General features: G+C 48.1%; 1 protein-coding gene and 1 long non-coding RNA gene across 2 annotated transcripts in view; one reads left to right on the plus strand and one right to left on the minus strand.

Annotated features, from left to right (window-relative positions):
• Window positions 1-1,823: 1,823 nt before the first annotated feature.
• Window positions 1,824-26,066, minus strand: part of LOC308572652 (uncharacterized protein) — a 33,829-nt gene continuing 9,586 nt past the window's right edge. Inside the window, exons 2-18 of the mRNA XM_081168911.1 lie at window positions 21,254-21,379; window positions 12,179-12,297; window positions 11,302-11,360; window positions 10,955-11,085; window positions 10,122-10,181; window positions 9,745-9,922; window positions 9,387-9,595; window positions 8,721-8,846; window positions 7,788-7,906; window positions 7,214-7,272; window positions 6,873-7,003; window positions 5,574-5,630; window positions 5,073-5,250; window positions 4,539-4,712; window positions 4,255-4,376; window positions 3,477-3,574; window positions 1,824-2,871 (exon numbers count right to left, since the gene is read on the minus strand). Of these exons, the coding sequence (XP_081025037.1) occupies window positions 2,836-2,871; window positions 3,477-3,574; window positions 4,255-4,376; window positions 4,539-4,712; window positions 5,073-5,250; window positions 5,574-5,630; window positions 6,873-7,003; window positions 7,214-7,272; window positions 7,788-7,906; window positions 8,721-8,846; window positions 9,387-9,595; window positions 9,745-9,922; window positions 10,122-10,181; window positions 10,955-11,085; window positions 11,302-11,360; window positions 12,179-12,297; window positions 21,254-21,379 (1,982 nt within the window). The 3' untranslated portion in view covers window positions 1,824-2,835. The remainder of the gene's footprint in view (window positions 2,872-3,476; window positions 3,575-4,254; window positions 4,377-4,538; window positions 4,713-5,072; window positions 5,251-5,573; window positions 5,631-6,872; window positions 7,004-7,213; window positions 7,273-7,787; window positions 7,907-8,720; window positions 8,847-9,386; window positions 9,596-9,744; window positions 9,923-10,121; window positions 10,182-10,954; window positions 11,086-11,301; window positions 11,361-12,178; window positions 12,298-21,253; window positions 21,380-26,066) is intronic.
• Window positions 4,642-26,066, plus strand: part of LOC308572682 — a 39,574-nt gene continuing 18,149 nt past the window's right edge. Inside the window, exon 1 of the long non-coding RNA XR_014001834.1 lies at window positions 4,642-4,754. This is a non-coding gene — a long non-coding RNA (uncharacterized lncRNA). The remainder of the gene's footprint in view (window positions 4,755-26,066) is intronic.

A 26,066-nucleotide genomic window follows, 5' to 3' on the forward strand; every position in this document is an offset into this window, starting at 1 on the left:
ATTTCAAAGCAAAAAAAACCCCTAATTTTATACACGGAAAAGTACGGTAATTCCCTCAGGTGCCCATGAGGAGTTTTAGGGGGTCCCTGGCCAGAGGATGCCTTGGGGTTCCCCTCCGGACTCAAACAGAAAGATCAGGGGCTGCTTCTGGTTTCCCTCAGCTTGGAAAACATCACATTTGCCTCTCTCTTCCCTCAGTTTCCCAGTTCATTGGCCGAAGGAGCCCCTTAGAGTTCAATTTTCTGTGCCATCTCATGTAACCAGAGTTGGAAGGGACCCCCGAAGGTCATCCAGCCCAACCCCTGCAATGCAGGAATCTCAGATGAAGCAGCCATGACAGGTGGCCATCCGTATGTGTTACTGGGCTGTGGCTTGTAGGCGCGGGGAGATACGACCTGCTTTTTCCTGCCTACATCTTGGCAGTTTGCTGTTAAATAAATGCAGCTTTAAATGTACAGTACTGTATAATAAAAATTTGTTCATTTTGTTCTTTGGCAGAGAGCTCCCCTGGAAAGTCCCGAAGATGATTTTAATAGGATGGAGGAGGTCTTGCTAAATGGAGAGGAACGCCAGACCCCCACCCCCACCTGTGAGCTTTCTGGTAGTCCACTATCATATATTTCATTTCGTAAAAGATTACGAAATATTTTGCTCGGATCCTGCCTGAGGGTTTACCAATAGAGGCATCCTGTTGGCCACTGTGAGAAGAGCTTGCTGGGTCCTTCTTATGTTCTGATGGAGCCTCCAGGTCCAGGGGCAGTCTATCTAGATTGCTAAGTTATTTGGGGTGTTTGGCCACTTGGAGGGCAGGAGGCTGGGCTGGATGGCCCCCCCCCCTTTGCCCCGATCCAATAATAATAAATAATAAATACATTTTATTTATACCCCGCCCTCCCCAGCCAAGACCGGGCTCAGGGCGGCTAACAACCAATAATAAAACAAATTGATTGAAATACAACTTTAAAAACAAGATTAAAATACAACATTAAAACATTAAAATGCAGCCTCATCATAGGAGGAGAAAGGAAAAAAGAAAGGGGGGAGGGAATCAAGTTGATTCCAAGCCAAAGGCCAGGCGGAACAACTCTGTCTTACACGCCCTGCGGAAAGAAATCAGATCCTGCAGGGCCCTGGTCTCATGAGGCAGAGCGTTCCACCAGGCCGGAGCCAGTGTTGAAAAGGCCCTGGCTCTGGTTGAAGCCAATCTAACCTCCTTAGGGCCTGGGACCTCTAGGGTGTTGCTATTTATGGACCTTGAGGCTCTCCGTGGGGCGGTGCCGTAGGTACGGGGGTCCTAGGCCGTGAAGGGCTTTAAAGGTCAAAACCAGCACCTTGCACCTGACCCTGTCCTCCACCGGGAGCCAATGCAACTGGTAGAGCACTGGGTGAATATGCTCCCATGGCAGAGACCCCGTGAGGAGCCTTCTGCACCTGCTGGAGTTTCTGGGACAGCTTCAAGGGCAGCCCCACATAGAGCGAATTACAGTAGTCAAGGCCGGAGGTGACCGTCGCATGGATCACTGTGGCCAGGTCGGGGCGGGAAAGGGAAGGGACCAACTGCTTGATGCGGCGAAGGTGGAAAAAGGTCGCCTTGGCTGTTGTTGTAACCTGTGCCTCCATGGAAAGGGAGGCGTCAAGGATTACACCCAAACTCTTAACGGAAGGCAATGGCACTAATTGGGCCCCCGCAAGAGAAGGGAGTTGATCCAGCAGGCCCTTCTTATGTGGGGTGGAGGGAGACCATTGTCCAGGGGGAACAACTCTTCCCCCACCATCCTTTTTCCCCCAAGCCCCATTGATTGACACCACAAAAGAAGGAGGAGGACGCTTTCCTCAGTTGCTTTATTCTCTCTCTCCCACCCCAACCAATCATTCACAATGTTGACCGCTTCATCATCCATCCTCCTCCTCCTCCTCTTCCTATATCATTTCTCTGGCAACTGACCGGTCGCTGTGCTTCCTTCCATATTGCACTGAAAATCTGATCAAGTAAAAGGCTGGATGGGAGAAGGGGGATGCGAGTGACCAAAGAGTTCCCTGTGGGCAGACCATGGCTGTGGGGCCAGAGCGACCCAGGGGAAGGAAAAACGGGGTGCAGTTTCCTGTCGCTTGCGCCCAGGGTGCATTGCTGTGGGTTCAGATGCATAGCATTGTGGGGAATCAGTGTTGCTACAGGTGTACCTGGGACTGATCTGGAAGGGGGGGGAGCACAGCCAGTCTGTAGAGAGGGGCAAACAGAACCACAAAGTTGGACGGGACCACAAGGGTCATCTAGCCGAACCCTCTGCAATGCAGGAATCTTTTGCCCAACGTGGGGCTCAAAGCCCTGGCCCAGAGATTCAGAGTCTCATGCTCTACCGACTGAGCTGGAGATCAGGTTGTGGGCTGGTGCGGAAAGGGAGAAAGGGATTTCTCCAAAAGTGCTAGCTGTGGCCCCTGACCTGCAGAGACGACGCGAGGCCCTTGCAAGGCAGCCTCCTCTTGCACCAGATGGCCATGGCATCCAGGCAGTGGTCAAAGGCTCCTCGCTGAGGGATGTGCTCCTGCAAGTTCTGCCTCTGTGGGCAACGCGAGTCCTCGGGGGCAGAAGCCCAAATACCCCCATGGGGCCCTCTTCCTCCTCCACGTCCTCCTATCAATGTCACCAAGGGGAGGCGCTGGTGTTCAAGGGGGTGGCAGCACCCCAGTCCTAAAGTGCAAGAAGAAGGCAGCACTGCAGCCCCCCTGCAGGTCACTGCAGCTCCACTGCCTCTTCCTGGATCTGGGCCCCTGGGGACACATCCTGTGCAAATCCAGCGTGCAGCGTCCTTCCTGTGGCCCCGTTTCCAGGCTTCTTCATGGCCGCTTCAACTGGGGCCGAGCGATCCGTCTCTGCAGCCGCAGTACGCAGGGAGAGAAGGAGAAAGCAGAAGGGTGAGGCAGGGTCAGTGCAAACGACAAGCACTGTTTGGGAACAGCCGTGCTCTGGATCAGAGCTAAGTCCACCTGCAGCAGCATCCGGATTCCAGCCAGATGCCCAGAAGAAAAGCCCTGAGCAGCTGGCATCCAACGGTAGACTGCTTCTGACCCTGGAGGCCACATTTCACTACCCAAAGTAGTGACAGATATTTGCAGTGCCAGGAATTTGGCTAACCCACCTGTGCCTCTAAGCCAGCGGCCTCCACCACCTCTTGTGGCAGGGAGTTCCATACACTGATTTTGCCACCACTGTGAAGGCAGACTTCCTGTCTTCTATTCTATTTCGTTTTGTGGAATGACTCTATATCACAAGATGCATACCTCTCGCACCCCATTTCCCCACGCCACCCAGAAACCTATCCTGTGCCCACCGGAACCCCCTGCCTGTTGCTTCTCCCCCTAATCTGAAAGGCACACAATCTTGTTATGTGTCCTTGCTTGGAACAGGCCTTGCAGCCCCCAGATTGTTCTGGCTGTGCTTTCTTGCACCCCACCCCAAGCACCCTCTTTCCTTGTACCGGCAGGGACGTGTCCACTTTGTCCAGGCGGGGCTGGAAGGAGCCCTGGTCTGCGGTGGAGCTGTCTTGCTCGCTGCTCATGCTGCTGTAAGGGTCTTCTGGTCAAAGGGCAAAGGAGGGGGAGGGAGCATGTCAGTCATTTTTAAAGATTTGGTGCCCTCTTTCAAAAGGGCTTCCTCTTGCCCCTCTCCAGCCTCTCCACTTGCCCACCCAGACCTCTTCCAAGAAGGGAGGGATCCACAGAGCCAGCTAGAACCTGCTTTATTTTTACAAAATGCATCTTCTAAGCTCTGGCAAGCAAAGTGGTCTTCCCTGGTGTGATAATGCAGCCCATAATCAGGGCTGACACTCATCCTCCCCCTCAGGTGCCTAGCGCTCCCTCCCCAGAGCACAGAGTACATGAGAACCCCCACATCTCATTTATTTATTTCTATTTCCTTCTCCTGGATCAGGGCAGGGTGGGGTGGCAGGGCATGGAAAGCCCTTCCGCCTGATTGCAGTTTGGGGACGTGGCTGTGTTTGACCTCCCCTCTTGCTCTCTCCTCCCCTTTCTTATTTCCTTATTTCTGCATGTGGGGTGGAATGTTTCTGTGCAACTTGAACCCCTCCTGCAACCCCAGACCACCTGTAATCCAATTAACATGGTGCTTCCTTCCAGGGCAAGGCAAGGCGCATCCTCCGGGATGGAGTCTGGCAGCTGCCATGGAAATCCGGGCTTAACACCACCACCACCACCACCAAGACCTCCCCTTCCCGACCTAGGCCTTCTGCCACATACCACCTGCTGCAGCGCTGCTGCTTTCCATTGCTGGGGCACTCGGATCGAGGCCTTCAGGACGGGCCACCCACTCGGGCTCATTTTCGTACCACCTCTCTTCATCGGGAGGCAAATGCGTCAGCCTGGAAGTGGGAGACCAACAGAGGCCATCAGGGCAAAGGCCTCTCCTTCAGCCCATTTCAAGGACAGCTTCCAGAGTCAGCGCCAGTTAAAACAGCAGAGACTGACCGGGACGCGGAGCTGACCGAGCTGACCGGACTTTGAGTGCCCAGCCCTCCTCCTACCTGTGTCCTTTCTCCCTCGGGCAACAGCGCCTCCAGCAGAGAAGCACGACCAAGGCCAGGATGATCAGCAGCAACACCGCCAGGCCCAGGGCCACCCCCACGGCCACCCCCACCTTGCTGATGCCCTGCTCACAGCGCCGGCCCACGAACCAGTAGGAGTCCGACTGCTCACAGCTGTGGGAGGAAAGGCAGCGTCAAAAACCGGCAAGGAGGCAGGTAATGGGGCCCGGGATGCCTGGGTTCTTTACGGGGTGGGGAGCAGGGGGTGTTTCTGATGCTGCAATTCGGGGGGGGGGGGACTGAGTGGCATCCAGGGCCCTAATCCAAGGCAGGAGCGGTGGTGACTGGTGCCCACGGGGAATTGCAGCAAAAGACAACATGCGCATGAATGACACTGTTTTCTTAAAAATGACATTTAAATGGTTCCTACTAGCACATCTGGTAGGAACAGCCTATGGGCATGATTTCGTCCCCCTGTGCCACAGGCTCAGATCCTTTCCCACCACCCACTTCACCCCCTGGCATGCTACTCACTAGCAACTGGGCCCCTCAGGGGTGACATAGCAGTTTCCGTTCACACAGCTGAAGGGGTCAGGGTGCCAAATGCTGCAGTTAGAGACACACTGGAGGTTGCCACTGATGTTTCGTGCCACGTAAAATTGCTGGATGTTTTTTGCCACCACAGAGGTATTCTTGCATTCCGCTGACAGATCTGGAAAGGGAAAGGAAGGACTCATTGGGCGCCCTTGTTCCTTATCCTACTTTCTTCCCCACCAACTATGATGGCGACTGATGGCCCTAGGATTAGCCTCTGTGCATCTCATATGTGACTGCACATGCAGAATCCTGGCAACATCTGTACCATCCAGCGGTGCCACAAGGTGTACGGGGGTTCATAGCATTTGTTTGCATGTGGTGGCCATGTTTTCTTCCTCATACGGCTCCACCGCCCCCATCCAGACAGCCCACTGCAACTCTTCAACATCAGGAGTGTGTTAAGCACACAGTGACCCCCTCTCACACCCCAGTCCTCACCTTCAGGGCTCAGGGGCACTTCTGTCACATAACGCTCTCCAGTAAACCAAAGTGAATCTGAAGGAGAGGGGGAAAGTAAAGGTGAGGCTTATGTAAGGGAGAAATCATGGGGAGGGGGAGCATCCAAGGGGAGGGACCTCTTCCCCCACCCACCAGCCATGTCCTGAGGGAAACAACTCTGCTCGGCCATGTGTCCAGCCAGCAACCTGACACTCATCTCAGTGTGGGCAAGGGTGAAGTAGTTGGGGCTGGTTGATGTTACAGGGGCAGCTGCTGGTAACAGAGAGATGGGTCCATAGGCGCCGACTCTATGGGGCCTGAGGGGGCCTGAGCCCCCTCAAAAATTCGTTTGGGGGGGCTCAGCCCCCCCAATAATCTCGGGCGCCCCTCCAGCAGAGCGCCACCGCCGCCCCTCCCCCAGCCCAAAATGCACAGGGTCGGGCTGCATGCCTCCTGCCCTCCCTCCCGAGCAAAAGCTCCACCCAATTTCCTTCGGAGCTGATTAATAGGCGCAGCACGCTCTCCCCTATTCGCTCACGAGGAGGCGGTGCCACTTTATCTGCATATTCATGAGCTTATTTATTATTCATGAGCTTTCGCGGGCTCCCCCAATATTTTTTATAAGTCGGCGCCCCTGGATGGGTCTGAAGCCTCACCTCACAGCATGGATGGATAACACCAGGTTGCCTCTGATCAGGCATAAATAAATTGATCTGTTCCATATGGCAGTGAAATGGGAAGACTAGGGAGACATTGACTGGCTCCCTTTTGGAAAAGGTTCCTCACCATACAGGACAAACCCGGTAGGTGGCCTCAGATATGGCGTAGATGAAGTACATTCTATTCTGGATGCCTGTTTTCCTCTGGGTGATTTCAAAGGGGTAGCTCTGTCCCTAGTAAAACAGCATATGGTAATTGTTTGGTTCAGGAGATTGGGGGTGGGCTTGGACTCAGTGGAGCCACTCAACATATGCAGAGAGGTGGCTCACCGGCCATCTCACAGCCTGTTTTTGGGTTACCGCGTTGGGAGCCCCATCTGATACATGTTGACTCAGAGGTACATGCACTTGTGATGCTGGTGCAATTTACTCCCAACTAAGGAGGGACAGGATCACAACCCTTGGATGACTTCTGCTTCCTCATGACAGCCGATCTGAAGACATTTAATAAGAAGCCTTTCCTCCTACTCCATTAGATGGATGGGAATGTAGCATAAAAGTTTGCAACATTCATGCCATCTTTTGGCTCCATCAGCTGCCAGCCAGACCTTCCCACAAGAAGTGGCAGGTGCCTCCTCACCGTTGCCATTGGAAGTGGAATTTTTTTCCAGGGTCTGTTTGAGGTCCTTCACGGATTCATTGTAGGAAGCATTGAAGTCTGAGAAGTGAAGCTGCAGGAGCACCTCGTGGTCCACGATAATACTACCATTGCTGAGAAGAGGCAGCAGGAAGGAAGAGGGAGAAATCACTTAGCCACAACGCCAAAGGTGCCCCCAGCCAGCCTGATGTGAGGTGAATGATGGTAGTGGGGGCTGTTGCTTAAAGGGGTATGGCCACTCACAGCAGGGGGGCCAGGCATGGCCCCAAGCAGCACCCTCCCTCCCATATTTGGTCCCCAGCTGTATTTCTTCTGCGACTCACCTCAGCCGAATCACCTTTACACCCGTGTACCCAGGAATGTCCGCATAGAAGATGTTCATCTGCAAAGAGAGAGAGGTCTCATCTCAGCTGCATAGACAGCAACAGTCGGAAGCACCAATCAATAGCAGGGTCTGCACAGAGGCAGCAGAGCAGCTGTTGTCTGCAAGCATCACCAGCCCTCTGTATCTACTCAGACAGAGCGTGGCTTTGAGGTGTGTGTGTGGAGTTGGAAGGGACTTGAGGGTCATTTGGTCTAATCCCTGTCATAGAGGCATTTCCACAGCAGCAGAAAAAAGAAAAAAATTCTGTGTAGGGTATGAACCATCAGATCTAAGCTACATATTGCATATACTCATCTGATAGCTACATTTCCACATCTGGATATTTAGGTGTTCCAAAGGAAGGAAATCTGACTGTTTCAAGATGTGCTAAGTGGACAAATCTCTGTTAATGAAGTTTACCACAAAGGAATGGCACGTTAACGGGACCCAGACTCAAAAGTAGCAATAGGTCTGCCTGAAAGTGATCATTTTCCTGAGTGGGCGTCCTCTATGCACTCCCAGCCACCCCTCACCTGTTGCTCAAAGATCTTCACGAATGAATTGAAAGCAGACGAGTTGTAAATCGCCATCTCTGGGCTGAACTTCCAATTCTTCACTGTTACAGAGACATTGATTGTGGCCACAACAGTCACTGTGATCAGAAAGCACAGGAGTCATTAAACATGAAGGTACAGCTACAGTTTCAGATGTGAGGATAAGCACTTCAGGTGTCCATTGAGTCACAAGAGAATTGCAGTGATCATGGAAACAACCCCCCACCCCACCCCTCACAAGCTAGAGCCTCTGGCCCTAACTGTTCCCCTATGAAAAATTTCACTGCATGATACTGAGTCGTCCAACAACACAAAACAAAGTCTAGAGCAGGGGTCTGCAACCCATGGCTCCGGAGCCGCATGTGGCTCTTTTACACCTTTGCCGCGGCTCCGGGGCAGATACTAGTGCGGGGAGGAGGCGCATTGTGCGCCCCGACACTCCCCACTGTGGCGGGCGCTGTACTGGCTGTGACGTCGCATGGGGGCAGTGCGTGAGTTAGTCACGCACCATCCCGATGTCACCTTCCCGCCCGCCCGCTACATTGTAAGGGGCATGTATGCTAGTCACTGCATTGAAAGGGAGCATGTACGCTGGTCACTGTTTTGAAGGGGAGTGAAGAACACACACACACACAAAAAGGTAACTTGTTAATTTAACGTTTATTTCTATGAGGAGTAATTCTGAGGGATCAAACAAAGAAATAATAAAAAAGTGACAAAAAAGTTATTTTTATAATGACGAGTTCTGCGGCTCCCAGTTTTTTTTTCTTCGGAAACGGGTCCAAGTGGCTCTTTTTGTCTTAAAGGTTGCAGACCCCTGGTCTAGAGCCTCAGAGCCATAGATACTGCCCACTCTTTTCAAAGGGAAAACTTGTGAGCAGGAAGTTTTGTACTAAAAATGCTCAGACTTACCCACTTGGACTTCATTCTCTGCCTCTTCGCAACGTCGCCCAGTATAGGGAGATGGGCAGTGACAACGACCCCCGACAAGCACTCCTCCATTAAGGCACTTAAGAGGGACAGCTGTGGTGGAAGGAGCTGAGCAAGAGGAAGAGAACAGAACATTAACAATATTCAAGTACAAGTTTACAAAGGAGCCCTCATATATGACGATGATGTTGATGATCCAACCATTTATATGCTGTATCGCTTAATGGTATTATTTCTAAGAAGTGTCCCGTGAGGGTTCAAGAGCGATACAAATGATCAATTAGATTTCATCAGAAAATCAAAAAGTGTTGCTTAAACTGCTTGCTGAAAACAACAAAGCCTTCACTGGTGCCTAAAGTTCACTAAAGAAGAGGTGTCAGCCAAGATGGAGTTCTACAAAATTGGGCCACAATTCTGAACACGCAGCTCCTGGGGGAGGGGTGAGCTGTGTGCCTGAGTCATGGGGGACCACTTAGAGCCACTCCTACAAAGACGGGAGTGATCTAACAACGCATCAAGCGGTGTTGAAGAAATCCTGGACTCGCGTTAAGGCACCGAAACGTATGCACAGCACATGTAAACTGTTAAGCCCTGGAATACTGTGCTGGGAGAGAAACATCATTTCCATATGGATATATAGATACCTACCAGAGGAGCTTGTAATCTGTGAATGAGTCGATGTGTGTCCACGAGTAGTGGTGGAAGGGGAAGATGTCTTTGTGGTGGTTATTTTCGTACCAGTATAAGCAGAAGGTGTTGTAGTTGCATTAGCAGAAGGTGTTGAAGTTGCATAAGTAGATGGTGTTGTTTTCAAATTTGTAGAAATGGATGTTTCACTTGTTGTGCTTGGCATCTCCCTAGAACGGATAGGAAACAAATTGTATTGGACTGTTTTATAAAATTGCATATAACTATTCACCACTGATAGTGCTCATTGGACCCGCCTAGGGGGAAGAGTTGACCCCACGTCTCCACTCCCTCCTTCACCCCCTGGCATGCTACTCACCGGCATTTGGGCCCCTCAGAGGTGATGTGGCACTTTCCACTCACACAGTGGAATGGGTGGGGGTTCCAAGCACTGCAATTAGAGACACAATGAAGTGTGTTGTTGATGACCTGCGCCACATAATATGGCTGGAGGTTTTGTGCCACCACTGAGGCATTCTTGCATTCGTCCGACAGATCTGGGAATGGAAAAGGGGGGAGTAGGGTCAGCAAAGGAAGAACGCAAATGTCTCACAACATCTTATGCATGGAACTAGGAGAACAAAAGAGGAGCTTGGCTGCTGGATCATCATCATTATATATATATATATATAGATATACACACACACACACATATATATCCCACACACTAATCCCCTCCCACACGCCAGTCCTCACCTTTAGGACTCAGGGGCACTGCAGTCACACGAGATGCTCCTTCAGTAAAGCAGAGCTGATCTAAAGCAGAGGAAGAAGCAAAGGTGAGGCTTCTGAAAGGAAGAAATCACGGGGGGGGGGCATCCATGGGGAGGGACCTCTTCTTCTACTCCCGCCCCCACTTGTCATGACTCCCTGCCACCAAGGTTGAAGGAAGCACACCTCTTCTGACAGGAAGCAACCGGATATCCATATCTAGGTGGGCATGGGGAAATCAACTGGGGTTGGCTGATGTTTCAGCACAGCTGCTGGGGTATCAGAGAAGGGTTTGCACCCCCACTTCGCAGCATGGATAGATAACACTAGGTGGCCTCAGATACGGCCTAACTGAGGCGCATTCTATTCTTGATTCCTGTTTTTCTCTGGAGTGAAATTGGCATGCTGGGAAGACCTTGATTTCATTCCATTTTGGACAATAAGCTTTCATACAATTTCGTCTTGCTCAATCTCAAAGGGATGCCTCTGTTCCTAGTAAAACAACGTAATTGTTTTGAACCAGGGGAGTCGGGGTGATTTGGACTCAGTGGAGCTGCTCAGGTTCTGCAGAGAGGTGGATCACCGGCCGCCTCACAGCCTCCCTTTGGGCTCCCAGTGTGACTGACAACCCCGGGCTTAACTCCTGGCTGCCACCTTGGGAGCCCCATCCTATGCATGTTGACTCAGAAGTACATGCACTTGTGATGCTGGTGCAATTTGCTCCCAAATAAGGAGGAACAGAATCACAACCCTTGGATGACTTCTGCTTCCTCATGCCAGCCAGACCTTTCCATGAGAAGTGGCAGGCGCCCCCTCACCTGTGTCATTGGAAGTGCAATTCTTTTGCAAGGTCTGTGTGAGGTTCTTCATGGAAGCATTGTAAGAAGCATTGAAGTCTGAGAAGTGAAGCTGCAGGAGCACCTCGTGGTCCACGATAACACTACCATTGCTGAGAAGAGGCAGGAGGAAAGAAGAGAGAGAAATCACTTAGCCACAACCCTAAAGGTGCCCTCAGCCAGCCTGATGTGAGGTGAATGATGATAGTGGGGGCTGTCGCTTAAAGGGGTGTGGCCACTCACAGCAGGAGGCCCAGGAAATTGCGTGGCACCAAGCAGCACCCTCCCTCCCATACTTGGCCCCCAGCTGTATCTCTTCTGTGACTCACCTCAGCCGAATCACCTTTACACCCGTGTACCCAGGAATGTCCGCATAGAAGATGTTCATCTGCAAAGAGAGAGAGGTCTCATAGACAGCAACAGTCGGAAGCACCAATCAATAGCAGGGTCTGCACATTGGCAACAAAACAGCTGCGGTCTGCAAGCATCACCAGGCCACCCCCCCCCCAATATCAGACAAGGCTTGTCCTTGAGGTGCAGGTCAGCAGTTCTAGAATCATAGTACTGTAGAGTTGGGCTTTTTCCATGGCAGCAGAAACAAAAACAAAAATTCTACATGTACAAGGTACTGTTGATTGATCTGAGAAATACTAAACCCCCCATCCCAGCAGATTCTGGGTCCCTCCTGCCTGCTGAGTAGGACCTCTCTATCCTGCTGTGCTCCCTTAACTCCTCCACCCTTCCAACACACCTTTGGGGTATCTCCTGTGCTGGGCATGGCTAGTCGGTGGCCCTCCCCCACTTATTCTTGGACTCCAGTTCCCAGCAGGCAGCCTGGCCAAAGGCATGGGATGATTATAAAGGCTGGAAGAGGACCTTTGACACTTTAACATTGGTCTTTCAAAAGTGACAACTAGGAAGACGGTTCCTGATGTGTGTATTAAGGTTTGAACCATCAGCTCTGAGCTACAAATTACAGAAATAGCTTTCTATACTCATCTGATGGCTCCATTTCCACATCTGGATATCTAGGTGTTCCAAACGATGGAAATCTGACTGTGTTTCCAGTCTAGATCTAAATGAACTTCACCAATGAGGAATGGAGTATGAATGGGGCCTGGACTCAGAAGTCGCCATAGGGTTTGGGTTTGGGTGTGGGTATTTTGGGGTGTGCTATCTCTCTGTGTGCTCCCAGCCACCCCTCACCTGTTCCTCAAAGATCTTCACGAATGTCTTGAAGACAGAAGAGCTGGAATTCATCATCTCTGGGCTGAACTTCCGATTCTTCACTGTTACAGAGACATTGATTGTGGCCACAACAGTCACTGTGATCAGAAAGCACAGGAGTCATTAAACATGAAGGTACAGCCACAGTTTCAGATGTGAGGATAAGCACTTCAGGTGTCTATTGAGTCACAGGAGAATTGCAGAGATCATGGAAACAACATGAATCACCTATGGATCCACACCAAGTGTGCAGAGAAAGGGCGCTGGTACAGGGTGTGAAATACACTGGAATGTGCGCGTATCAGCTCAGTGTAGTCTACTCTTGCTGACAGGAACTCTCCAGGTCCTGAGGCAAGTGACATTCTGGTCCAGCTGCTGCTGCTGCTGCTCCTGCTGCTATCAGAAGCTTTTTAAACGGAAGGTGTCAGGGTGATGCCACAGAACTAACACACCACTTTGAATCAAGCAAGTTGGCCATCTTTCCTTGCAAACCAGTTGAGGGCTCATCCACATTTCCATTTGCCTCTGCACTTTCCTGGGGAAAGTGTTTTATGCTGAATAGGAAGAAATGGCAATTGGTTTTTCCACAAAGAGCAGGTTTCCCAGGGGGAAACAGTGTAGCAAAGGCAGAACTGCTCAGACCTAGTAAGCATGCCTAGTAAGCACAGGACAAGCAGACATCCGGAGGTGGCACCATCGGTAATGGCGGACTCCCTCTGATCCGGAGGGACCAGCTCTGCGGGAATCGGGTCTGTTCTGCTGCGGCGAAGCGGGGACCCTCGAAAAAATAACAGGCGGGTGAAGCCTGTGACCATGGGACTCAGCGGGCACCTTTTGCGCCCCCCCCAACTTGCAAAGGAGCCCGATTACGGGTTCCGGAGCGGGGAAGCGGCTCGGTGCTGTGAGTCAATTGCTTCTTCCGTGGAGCGAAGCCGCACAGCCGTTACCGGAGAGCGCTGCCTTTTTCGGGTGACAATTTGGCTACAAAACAACTATCCGTGAGTAGGCTAATTTGGAAAACAAAGGATTAAAGAAGTAATTTGATACCGAAGCAGAGAGGCATAAACAGGAAGTCTGCCTTCCGTTCTTTGTAAATAGAGTAAAGCAATGAACTTGTAAGCGAAAACCTTGAAAGACGTAAATGCTGTACTGTGAAGGCGCTGTTGGTGAAAGTACTCTTTGACAGCTAACTCTGCAAGTGAGATACAAGTGAGATACAATATTTCTGGCTGGCTTCTCCTGGTCTTAAAGTAACTGGAAAACAACTGAAATTGAAACTGTCGTCTTTTTTGTGAATTGGGGGATTAAAAGAAAAAAGGTTAATTATTTTAAGGCAACAACTTTTGACTGCTACTGTGTCCCCCTAGAGGAAGTTTGAAATTGTTACAATAACAGCTGGGCCAGGGGAAGTTTCCACTTCAAAACAAATTCTGATCGTGGGGTTGACCTTGGGCCTTATTTAGAGTGTTATGGCAGATGGAAAGGAGAAAATAGATTTGCTTCAGGAAAAAACGACAAGGTCTGGTAGATCATTTCGCCCAGATGTTGGGCTGCAGCAAAGAGCATCAACATCTGGTCCTCCTGGATTACCAACAGGAGCTGCATTGGTACAATCTAAACCCAAAGGAATGGCATCCGAAGATGTTTTGGCTCAGGCATTAGGTAAAATTAATGAATCTTTGGAAAGAATAAGTAAACAAGTAGCTGAAGCATCAGGTAAAATTGATCAAAATACCACAAGTATTAACAATTTGGGACAGAAGGTAAATACTAATACAGAATCTATTGAGAAATTACTACAGGAATCTACCTCGACCCGAAAGATAGCTGAAGAAGCAAAGGAAATAGCAACTGCTGTAAAAGAGAAGATACCACCAATACATAAACAACTTGAAGACCACAGGTCAATATTGTCTATGATTGAATTGAAGGAGAAGCAAACGAATTTGAGGATCAGGGCCATACCCGAAATTGAAAAAGACAATCTTACTGACTTTCTTACGCAGGAATTTTCAGACTTTTGGAACCCAGATTTGGAGAAGGGAAACTTTAAGATAGTGAGTGCTTTTAGGCTTGGAAGAGGAGGGAAGTAGAACAGGGTGAGAGACTGTTTGATCACCCTCCGAACAAAAGAGGAGAGAGATAAAATCTTGAGTCTGCACTTCCAGAAGACTTTGGAAATACATCAGTCAAAAGTGGAGATATTTAAGGACATTCCAAAATATCTTCTGGACCTTAGATCCAATTATCGAGATTTGGTCGCCCTGTTGAGAAGCAACGGAATCATTTTTAGGTGGGAATTCCCCCAAGGCCTATCCTTCAGTTACAAAGGGAGAAAGATAAAAATAAGATCAGAGGACGACAAAGAAAGATTTTTGAGAGACCACGGAGAAGACCTGCAGAAAGAAGTTGGAGAAGAGTTAAGAGCACTAGAAAGAGGAGGAATTTTAGACATACCAAGACTACCTCCTGAATTAAAAGACTGCCTGGAGAAGGTGATACCACCGATAGAACAGGAACAGGCACTTGGTGCAGTTGGAGGAGAAGTAAAGTAACTACATCATGGCTCTGCAACTATTAAGCTGGAACTGTAATGGTCTGAACTCCCCTCAGAAAAGGAAAACTGTATTTCACTTATTAAAAAAGCAACAATTGGACTTGATTTGTTTACAGGAAACACATGTAACAAGGCTACACAGGAAAGTATTGATCAATAAAAGACTGGACCAGGAGTTTATTTCTTCGGACAAGGTTAAAAAAAGAGGGGTAGTGATTTATGCAAAGGAGAGACTATTACCGAAATTTATCTTCAAAGATGACTGTCAGGGAACTGACATCGGAGCCAGAGGCAGAGGGAAGGCTCTCAAGTGATGCTGGAGAGGGACCCAGCAGGGAGAGAGGCAGCTCAGCTGGGGAAGGAAATCAGCGCAACACCAGGGATAAAGGGGGGTAGATGGGGGAATCGGCGAGAGGGCTCCAGGACTCTTCACTGGACACCAGCGGGGAGAGCACGGGTCCTCCACTACCCACACCCTCCCTGCGCAGAAGACTTCTGCGCAGGGAGAGTAGGAGGAGACTTGGTGTCAAACAGCTTTTATGCTGGAAAAGGTTTAAGAAACGCCCACTGACGGATTCTGCTAGCGACTGAGGCAGCCACGAAGTGAAGGGCTGTCCAGACAGGAAAGGTTTAACAAGGCAACATAGCCAGGAGTGGCGGCAACTTACGCACGAGCAACCCATATTCATCACAATGACCAAGGAAGATATGTGGCAACTGAAATTCAAACACAAGAAGAAATTTTTGATAGTAGGAGTCTATGCACCAAATGAGGGAAAATCTGAATTCTTTAAAAAGTTGCATGAGACTTTGATGGACTATTTGGATTATAATGTGATTTTGATGGGAGACATGAACGGAGTGGTATCTACACATATGGACAAGGCACAAAGACAGGTAGTCACTAAAGATGGCAGACTACCAAAAACCTTTTTTGAGAAAACAGACAACTTGGACTTAGTTGATATATGGAGAACAAAGAATCCCTTGGCCAGAGAGGGAACCTTCTTCTCTGAAGCCAAATTGACATGGACAAGAATTGACCAAATATGGGTTACTTGCTCCGACCATAATGCTGTGAAGATGGAGATGAAACTAACACCAACTGGCTCCTTCAGATGGATGAATGATACAGTGGTGCCCCGCAAGACGAATGCCTCGCAAGACGGAAAACTCGCTAGACGAAAGAGTTTTCCGTTTTGGAGGTGCTTCGCAAAACGAATCTCCTATGGGCTTGCTTCGCAAGACGAAAATGTCTTGCGAGTTCCTGTGGGGGTTTTTACCTTTCCCCCCCTTTTCTAAGTCGCTAAGCCGCTTATCAGCTGATCCGATAAGCCGCTAAAAGCCGCTAATAGCGCTAATCCGCTAATCCGTCAATGGGCTTGCTTCGCAAGATGAAAAAACCGCTAGACGAAGAGAATCACAGAAAGGATTCTTTTCGTCTTGCGAGGCACCACTGTACCTTACTCAGAGATGAAGAAGTGATTAAGAAGGCCCAAAAAACCTTGAGAGATTATTTTGAGATAAGTATGAATACCAATGTGGAAAAAAGAGTAATCTGGGACGCAAGCAAAGCTGTTATGAGAGGGTTCTTGATACAACAGAACGTATTAAAGAAGAGAATCCAAAATGAGAAGAAGGATAAGATATTGGAGAAAATAAAAGAAAGTGAAAAGAAATTGAGAGCAAAACCAAAGTCGCAAGAGATTTTGAGAGAAATAAAGTTACACCAAGTACAATACATGAAAATGATGAATCAGGAGATAGAATGGAAAATCAAACAAATGAGACAAAAGACATTTGAGTTGGCTAATAAATGTGGGAAATTGTTGGCTTGGCAAATGAAAAAAAGACAAAAATTAAATACGGTTACTAACTTAGAAGTGGAAGGAAGGAACATACAGAACCCAGCTGAGATTAGAAACTGTTTCCAGAGGTACTTTAAACAATTATATACACAAGGGCCACAGAAAGAAATTGATTTAGATCGATTTTTGAAAACAAATGGATTACAAAAAATCTCCCAGGAAAATAAATTAATGCTGAACTATAAAATAACCGAACAGGAGATAGAAGGTGCCATTCAGAATATGCAACTAGGCAAATCTCCAGGACCGGATGGACTGACCTCTAAATATTACAGATCCTTAAAAGAATGGTTAGTACAACCTTTGAAGGAAGTCTGCAACGAAATACAGTGGTGCCTCGCAAGACGAAATTAATTCGTTCCGCAAGTCTCTTCGTCTTGCGGTTTTTTCGTCTTGCGATGCACGGTTTCCCATAGGAATGCATTGAAAATCAATTAATGCGTTCCTAGGGAAACCGCCTTCAGACCAGGCTGGGGGGGGGACAAGGGCTTTTCTTCCCACCCCCAGCATTTTAAAAAAACCCGGGAAAGCGGAGGACTTTTCCGCTGTCCGGGCGATCTTAAAATGCTGGCGGGCGGCATTTTAAAATCACCCCGGACAGCGGAGGACTTCTCCGCTGTCCGGGGCGATTTAAAAGCCCCTGGAAAGGCAGGCAGGGGGGGGACAAAGACTTTTGCCCCCCGCCAGCCTTCAGAAGAGGTCCTGGACCTCTTCTGAAGGCGGGCGGGGGGGGGCGAAAGTCTTTGCTCCCCCCGCCTGCCTTCAAAAGGTGTCCCCGCGGCGGCGGGAGGTGTCCCCTGCCCCCCGCCCGGCTTTGGAGCACCGGGAGAAGCGATCTCCCTGCAGCCCCTTGCTGCAAAAGACGTCCGGGGGAAGCGGGGAAGAAGCGCTTCGCTTCCCGCTTCCCCCGGACGTCTTTTGCAGCAAGGGGATGCAGGGAGATAGCGATCTCCCTGCAGCCCCTTGCTTCAAAACAGGTCTGGGGGAAGCGGGAAGCGAAGCGCTTCGCTTCCCGCTTCCCCCGGACGTCTTTTGCAGCAAGGGGATGCAGGGAGATCGCTATCTCCCCGCATCCCCTTGCTTCAAAACAGGTCCGGGGGAAGCGGGAAGCGAAGCGCTTCTTCCCCGCTTCCCCCGGACGTCTTTTGCAGCAAGGGGATGCAGGGAGATCGCTATCTCCCCGCAGCCCCTTGCTTCAAAAGAGAAGACCCGCTGTCCCCGGGGCAAGCTTCGTTTTGCGAAGCAAGCCCATAGGGAAATTCGTCTTGCGAGGCAACTCAAAAACGAAAAAACCTTTCGTTTTGCGAGTTTTTCGTCTCGCGAGGCGTTCGTCTTGCGGGGTACCACTGTAATGGGTGGGAAAAGGGCACTAGAGTCGTGGAAAGAAGCGTATATTACACTTACACCGAAAACAGAGACTGAAAAGACTCAGCTTAAGAACTACCACCCTATATCATTACTTAATGTGGATTACAAAATCTTTGTAGATATTTTGGCTAAAAGACGAAAAAAAGTGTTAATGGAAGAAATCCATAAAGACCAAGCAGGCTTTCTCCCGGGTAGACATTTGTCTGACAATGTGAGAAATATAATCAACATTTTAGAAAAATTACAAGTGAACATAAATACTAAGGCAGTTTTGATATTTGTGGATGTGGAGAAAGCCTTTGACAATATTTCTTGGAGTTTTATGAAGAAGAACCTACAGGAGATGGGGGTAGGCCAAGGCTTTGAAAACGGTATAAGTACAATTTATTCAGAACAAAAGCCCATACTAATTGTAAATAACGTGGTGACGGAAGAATTTAAGATAGAAAAAGGGACACAACAAGGTTGCCCAATCTCCCCATTGCTTTTTATATCGGTCCTGGAGGTTCTGCTGAATATGATTAGAAGGGACCAATTGGTTAAAGGTGTACAAGTCGGAGCTAAACAGTACAAATTGAGAGCATTTGCAGATGATTTAGTATTGACATTACAGGAGCCAGAATCTAGTACTAAAAGGGTTTTGGAACTGATTCAAGAATTTGGTCAGGCTGCAGGATTTAAACTGAATAAGTTAAAAACTAAGGTTTTAGAGAAAAATCTAACACTGATTGAGAGAGAGAGGTTTCAGAATGAGACAGGTTTAACAGTGGTTAAGAAAGTGAAATACCTGGGGATTAACATGACAGCAAAAAATGGGAACTTATTCAAAGACAATTACGAAAAATGTTGGGCTGAAGTGAAAAAAGATTTAGAAATTTGGTCAAATTTGAAGCTTTCACTGCTAGGCCGTATTGCTGCGATAAAAATGAATGTATTGCCTAGAATGTTGTTTCTGTTTCAAACTTTGCAAATTTTGGACAAAATGGACTGTTTCAAGAAGTGGCAGAGAGATATCTCTAGATTTGTCTGGCAGGGCAAGAAGCCTAGAATAAAATTTAAAATACTAACAGATGCAAAGGAAAGAGGTGGGTTTGCCCTGCCAGACCTTAAACTTTATTATGAATCAGCAGCTTTTGCTGGCTGAAGGAATGGCTGCTTCTTGAAAACACTGACATTTTGGATTTAGAAGGTTTTAACAATGTATTTGGATGGCATGCATATTTGTGGTACGACAAGGTCAAAGCACATAAAGCATTAAAAAACCATATTGTCAGGAAAGCATTGTTTAATGTCTGGATAAGATATAAGGACTTATTGGAAAATAAAACCCCAAGGTGGCTGTCACCGATGGAAGCGAAAGCTCAGAAAAAGCTCAATATGGAGGTCAGATGGCCGAAATATTGGGAAATTTTGGAACAAGAGGGAGATAGACTGAAATTGCAGAGTTTTGAGAAATTAAAAAACAAAGTGCGAGACTGGCTTCATTATTATCAGATAATGGAGGCATATAATTTGGACAAGAAAATTGGCTTCCAGGTGGAAAAATCAAAATTAGAAACAGAATTGCTAGAACCCAAAACTAAGATTTTGTCAAAGATGTATAACTTGCTGTTGAAATGGAATACACAGGATAAAACGGTGAAATCGGCTATGATTAAATGGGCACAAGATGTCGGACATAACATAATGATGGCTGACTGGGAACAGTTATGGACCACAGGTATGAAGTTTACGGCATGCAATGCCTTAAGAGAGAATATTATGAAAATGATATACAGGTGGTACATGACCCCAGTCAAGCTTGCAAAAATCTACCATTTGCCCGATAATAAATGTTGGAAATGTAAGGAAACTGAAGGTATATTCTTTCACCTTTGGTGGACGTGCCCAAAGATTAAGGCTTTCTGGGAAATGTTATATAATGAACTGAAAAAGGTATTTAAATATACCTTCCTGAAGAAACCAGAGGCCTTTCTCCTGGGCATAGTCGGCCAATTGGTGCCAAAGAAGGACAGAACTTTCTTTATGTATGCCACAACAGCAGCAAGAATACTTATTGCAAAGTATTGGAAGACACAAGATCTACCCACTCTGGAAGAATGGCAGATGAAATTGATGGATTATATGGAATTGGCGGAAATGACTGGCAGAATCCGGGACCAGGGAGAAGAATCGGTGAAAGAAGATTGGAAGAAATTTAAAGACTATTTACAGAAATATTGCAAAATTAATGAATGTTAGAATGATGTCAGAATGAAGTTAAGTGGTTTAAGCAGCAATGTTTTAAAGGTGTATGAAAAATGGATGATTAACAGGTGAGAACTCAAAGTTATATTACATTAAGTTAAAGGATTAAGATAAAAACAAAGAGGGAAAGAAATTGCTGAATTAATTAACTAACTGAACTGGAATGCAAAAAAGGGAGGTGTGAGGTCAGGGAGGTCAGGGAAGCAAGGATATGAATATATGATATGGAAAGATTGATGGTGTTTTTTAAAAAATGTTTTTTATCTTTTTTCTGTATTTTGTATTTTTCTTTTTTTCTTTTATTTTTCTTTTTGTGTTTTTTTCTAATCTTTTTATTTATGTACTTTTTTTCCTTTGAAAACTTAATAAATATCATTAAAAAAAAAAAGCACAAGACAAGCGGACGACCCCACAGACCCAGACTTCCTAGGCATGTGGACAAGCCTGAGTAGATTGTATATACACCTCCTAAAGATACAACCAGTTTTATACACGGTTGGTATCGAAGTCATCTGCATCCAGAAAAAGTAACGTTCTATATCAAACCATGTCCATGGGTGGCTGGAATTTTTCACTTCTTTCTCAGTATTCAGAGACACTTTCAGTCTCTTCATGGGCCAACTACCCTTCACAAGAGTGACAGTGCAAGCAAGTAGAGGTCAGAGGAGTCCCCAAATTGGTGCCCTTCAGGCCTTGATGGGCCAAAACTGCAAATCCTCCCAGGCCACTGGCCACGCTCACTGAGGCAGATGGGAGGACAGCCATGTCTGGAGCGCACAATGTTAGGGAAGGCTGGCTTGGGCACTCGTGTCTCAAGACTTCAACAGAGAAACACGCAGGTCATCAAAGAAGCAAGATTACTCCCAACAATGTGACACACACACTTTGAATCAGCAGGACCACAAATGTTGCCCACCTAGAAAATTGCTACACATATCCAGACATTCTTGAGCTTTGGTTTTCAAAGGAAGAACCAGAGGGCAGGAGCCTTGTACTATTAATGCTCAGACTTACCCACTTGGATTTCATTCTTTGCCTCTTCACATCGCTGCCCAGTATAGGGAGACGGGCAGTGACAAAGACCTTCGCCAAGCACTCCACCATTAAGGCACCCGAGAGGGACAACTGTGGTGGAAGAGGCTGAGCAAGAGGACAAGAACAGAACATTAACAATATTTAAGAACAAGCCGATAAAAGAGCCCTCATATCAGGATCCAACAATATATATGCTGTAAAGCGATGATTTCTAAGAAGTGTCCAGTGAGGGTTCAAGAGAAATACAAATGATAGAATCAATTAGATTTCATCAGAAAACCAAAAAGTGTTGCCTAAATTTCTTGCTGAAAACAGCAAAGCCTCTATGGGTGCGTGAAGTTCAGTCAGGAAGAAGTCTCAGCCAAGAGGGAGTTCCACAGAATTGGGCCACAATTCTGAATACACAGCTCATTGGAGGGTGACCTGTATCCCAGAGTCATGGGACACCAGAAAGAGCCACTGCCACAAAGACGGGAGTGATCTAACAGGAATATAACGAAACAAACAGTATTGAAGAAATCCTAGACTCAAGTTGTTAAAGGCCTTGTAAATTAATACAATAACTTTGGAGTTGGCCCAGTATGGGCAGCATATGTAAACTGTTAAGCACTGGAATACTGTACTGTGAGATAAACATCATTTCCATATGAATACACAGATACCTACCAGATGAAGTTGTAAGCTGTGAATTAGTCGGTGTGTGTACATGAGTAGTGGTGGAAGGGGAAGATGCCTTGCTGGTGGAAAATGGTGTTGACTGAGAAGACAGGTGCTTTGTGGATGGTTGTTCAGTTGTGGAAGAGCTAGCCACCACTGTGTACTCAGATGAGGTTACTTGTGGTGTAGTCTGCTTCAGGTGCTCAGTGGGTGTGACAGTGCTTGTTGATATGCTGGGTGCAGTTGTCTCAGTAGGCTCAGGACTGGGTATAGAAGGGGTGTTGGAGGGAGTAGGTGTTGTAGCCTCACTAGTTGTGATTGGAGATTCAGAAAACACCTCACTGGAGGAGGAAAAGAATGTTATCTGAGAAGACATCTCTGTTGTGGATGGTTGTTCAGTGGTGGAAGAATTAGAAACCACTGTATAGTAAGATGAAGTCCCTTGTGGTGTAGTCTGCTTCAGGTGTTCAGCGGGTGTGTTTGTTCTTGTGGATAGGCTGGGTGCAGTTGTCTCAGCAGGCTCAGGACTGGGTGTAGAAGCGGTCTTGGAGGGAATAGGTGTTGTAATCTCATTTGTTGTAACTGTAGTTTCAGTACTATGCTCCCTGGAGGAGGTAGTGAATGTGGACTGAGAAGACACCTCTGTTGTGGATGGTTGTTCAGTGGTGGAGGAACTAGACATCACTGTATACTCAGATGAGGTCCCGTGTGGTGTAGTCGGCTTCAGGTGTTCAGCGGGTGTGTTTATGCTTGTTGATAGGCTGGGTGCAGTTGTCTCAGCAGGCTCAGGACTGGGTGTAGAAGCGGTCTTGGAGGGAATAGGTGTTGTAATCTCATTTGTTGTAACTGTAGTTTCAGTACTATGCTCCCTGGAGGAGGTAGTGAATGTGGACTGAGAAGACACCTCTGTTGTGGATGGTTGTTCAGTGGTGGAGGAACTAGACATCACTGTATACTCAGATGAGGTCCCGTGTGGTGTAGTCGGCTTCAGGTGTTCAGCGGGTGTGTTTATGCTGGGTGCAGTTGTCTCAGTAGGCTCAGGACTGGGTGTAGAAGGAGTCTGGGAGAGAGTAGGTGTTGTAATCTCACTTGTTGTAACTGTGGTTTCAGTACTATGCTCCCCGGAGGAGGTAGTGAATGTGGACTGAGAAGACACCTCTGTTGTGGATGGTTGTTCAGTGGTGGAGGAACTAGGCATCACTGTGTACTCAGATGAGGTCCCTTGTGGTGTAGTCCGCTTCAGGTGTTCTGCGGGTGTGTTTATGCTTGTTGATATGCTGGGTGCAGTGGTCTCAGTAGGCTCAGGACTGGGTGTAGAAGCGGTCTTGGATGGGGTTGGTGTTGTAGTCTCACTAGTTGTTTCTGGAGCTTCAGTACTATGCTCCCTGGAGGAGGTAGTGAATGTGGACTGAGAAGACACCTCTGTTGTGGATGGTTGTTCAGTGGTGGAGGAACTAGGCATCACTGTGTACTCAGATGAGGTCCCTTGTGGTGTAGTCCGCTTCAGGTGTTCAGTGGGTGTGTTTATGCTTGTTGATATGCTGGGTGCAGTGGTCTCAGTAGGCTCAGGATTGGGTGTAGAAGCGGTCTGGGAGGGAGTAGGTGTTGTAATCTCACTTGTTGTAACTGTAGTTTCAGTACTATGCTCCCTGGAGGAGGTAGTGAATGTGGACTGAGAAGACACCTCTGTTGTGGATGGTTGTTCAGTGGTGGAAGAACTAGACTTCACTGTGTACTCAGATGAGGTCCCGTATGGTGTAGTCGGCTTCAGGTGTTCTGCGGGTGTGTTTATGCTTGTTGATAGGCTGGGTGCAGTGGTCTCAGTAGGCTCAGGACTCGGTGTAGAAGCGGTCTTCGAGGGAGTAGGTGTTGTAATCTCACTTGTTGTTTCTGGAGCTTCAGTACTATGCTCCCTGGAGGAGGTAGTGAATGTGGACTGAGAAGACACCTCTGTTGTGGATGGTTGTTCAGTGGTGGAGGAACTAGGCATCACTGTGTACTCAGATGAGGTCCCTTGTGGTGTAGTCCGCTTCAGGTGTTCAGCGGGTGTGTTTATGCTTGTTGATATGCTGGGTGCAGTGGTCTCAGTAGGCTCAGGATTGGGTGTAGAAGCCGTCTTGGAGGGAGTAGGTGTTGTAATCTCACTTGTTGTTTCTGGAGTTTCAGTACTATGCTCCCTGGAGGAGGTAGTGAATGTGGACTGAGAAGACACCTCTGTTGTGGATGGTTGTTCAGTGGTGGAAGAACTAGACTTCACTGTGTACTCAGATGAGGTCCCGTGTGGTGTAGTCGGCTTCAGGTGTTCAGCGGGTGTGTTTATGCTTGTTGATAGGCTGGGTGCAGTGGTCTCAGTAGGCTCAGGACTGGGTGTAGAAGCGGTCTTCGAGGGAGTAGGTGTTGTAATCTCACTTGTTGTAACTGTAGTTTCAGTACTATGCTCCCTGGAGGAGGTAGTGAATGTGGACTGAGAAGACACTTCTGTTGTGGATGGTTGTTCAGTGGTGGAAGAACTCGACTTCACTGTGTACTCAGATGAGGTCCCGTGTGGTGTAGTCAGCTTCAGGTGTTCAGCGGGTGTGTTTATGCTTGTTGATATGCTGGGTGCAGTGGTCTCAGTAGGCTCAGGACTGGGTGTAGAAGCGGTCTTGGAGGGAGTAGGTGTTGTAATCTCACTTGTTGTTTCTGGAGCTTCAGTACTATGCTCCCTGGAAGAGGTAGTGAATGTGGACTGAGAAGACACCTCTGTTGTGGATGGTTGTTCAGTGGTGGAGGAACTAGGCATCACTGTGTACTCAGATGAGGTCCCTTGTGGTGTAGTCCGCTTCAGGTGTTCAGCGGGTGTGTTTATGCTTGTTGATATTCTGGGTGCAGTGGTCTCAGTAGGCTCAGGACTGCGTGTAGAAGCGGTCTTGGAGGGAGTAGGTGTTGTAATCTCACTTGTTGTTTCTGGAGCTTCAGTACTATGCTCCCTGGAGGAGGTAGTGAATGTGGACTGAGAAGACACCTCTGTTGTGGATGGTTGTTCAGTGGTGGAAGAACTAGACATCACTGTGTACTCAGATGAGGTCCTGTGTGGTGTAGTCGGCTTCAGGTGGTCAGAGGGTGTGTTTATGCTTGTTGATAGGCTGGGTGCAGTTGTCTCAGTAGGCTCAGGACTCGGTGTAGAAGCGGTCTTGGATGGGGTTGGTGTTGTAGTCTCACTAGTTGTTACTGGAGCTTCAGTACTATGCTCCCTGGAGGAGGTAGTGAATGTGGACTGAGAAGACACTTCTGTTGTGGATGGTTGTTCAGTGGTGGAAGAACTAGACTTCACTGTGTACTCAGATGAGGTCCTGTGTGGTGTAGTCGGCTTCAGGTGTTCTGCGGGTGTGTTTGTTCTTGTGGACAGGCTGGGTGCAGTTGTCTCAGTAGGCTCAGGAATGGGTGTAGAAGGGGTCTTGGAGGGAGTAGGTGTTGTAATCTCACTTGTTGTAACTGTAGTTTCAGTACTATGCTCCCTGGAGGAGGTAGTGAATGTGGACTGAGAAGACACCTCTGTTGTGGATGGTTGTTCAGTGGTGGAAGAACTAGACATCACTGTGTACTCAGATGAGGTCCCGTGGGGTGTAGTCGGCTTCAGGTGTTCAGCGGGTGTGTTTATGCTTGTTGATAGGCTGGGTGCAGTGGTCTCAGTAGGCTCAGGACTGGGTGTAGAAGCGGTCTTCGAGGGAGTAGGTATTGTAATCTCACTTGTTGTAACTGTAGTTTCAGTACTATGCTCCCTCGAGGAGGTAGTGAATGTGGACTGAGAAGACACTTCTGTTGTGGATGGTTGTTCAGTGGTGGAAGAACTAGACTTCACTGTGTACTCAAATGAGGTCCCGTGTGGTGTAGTCGGCTTCAGGTGTTCTGCGGGTGTGTTTACGCTTGTTGATATGCTGGGTGCAGTTGTCTCAGAAGGCTCAGGACTGAGTGTAGAAGCGGTCTGGGAGGGAGTAGGTGTTGTAATCTCACTTGTTGTAACTGTAGTTTCAGTACTATGCTCCCTGGATGAGGTAGTGAATGTGGACTGAGAAGACACCTCTGTTGTGGATGGTTGTTCAGTGGTGGAGGAACTAAGCATCACTGTGTACTCAGATGAGGTCCCTTGTGGTGT

The sequence above is a fragment of the Podarcis bocagei genome, assembly GCF_964188305.1.
Source record: "Podarcis bocagei genome assembly, chromosome: 13".
Classification (NCBI taxonomy): Eukaryota; Metazoa; Chordata; class Lepidosauria; order Squamata; family Lacertidae; genus Podarcis; species Podarcis bocagei.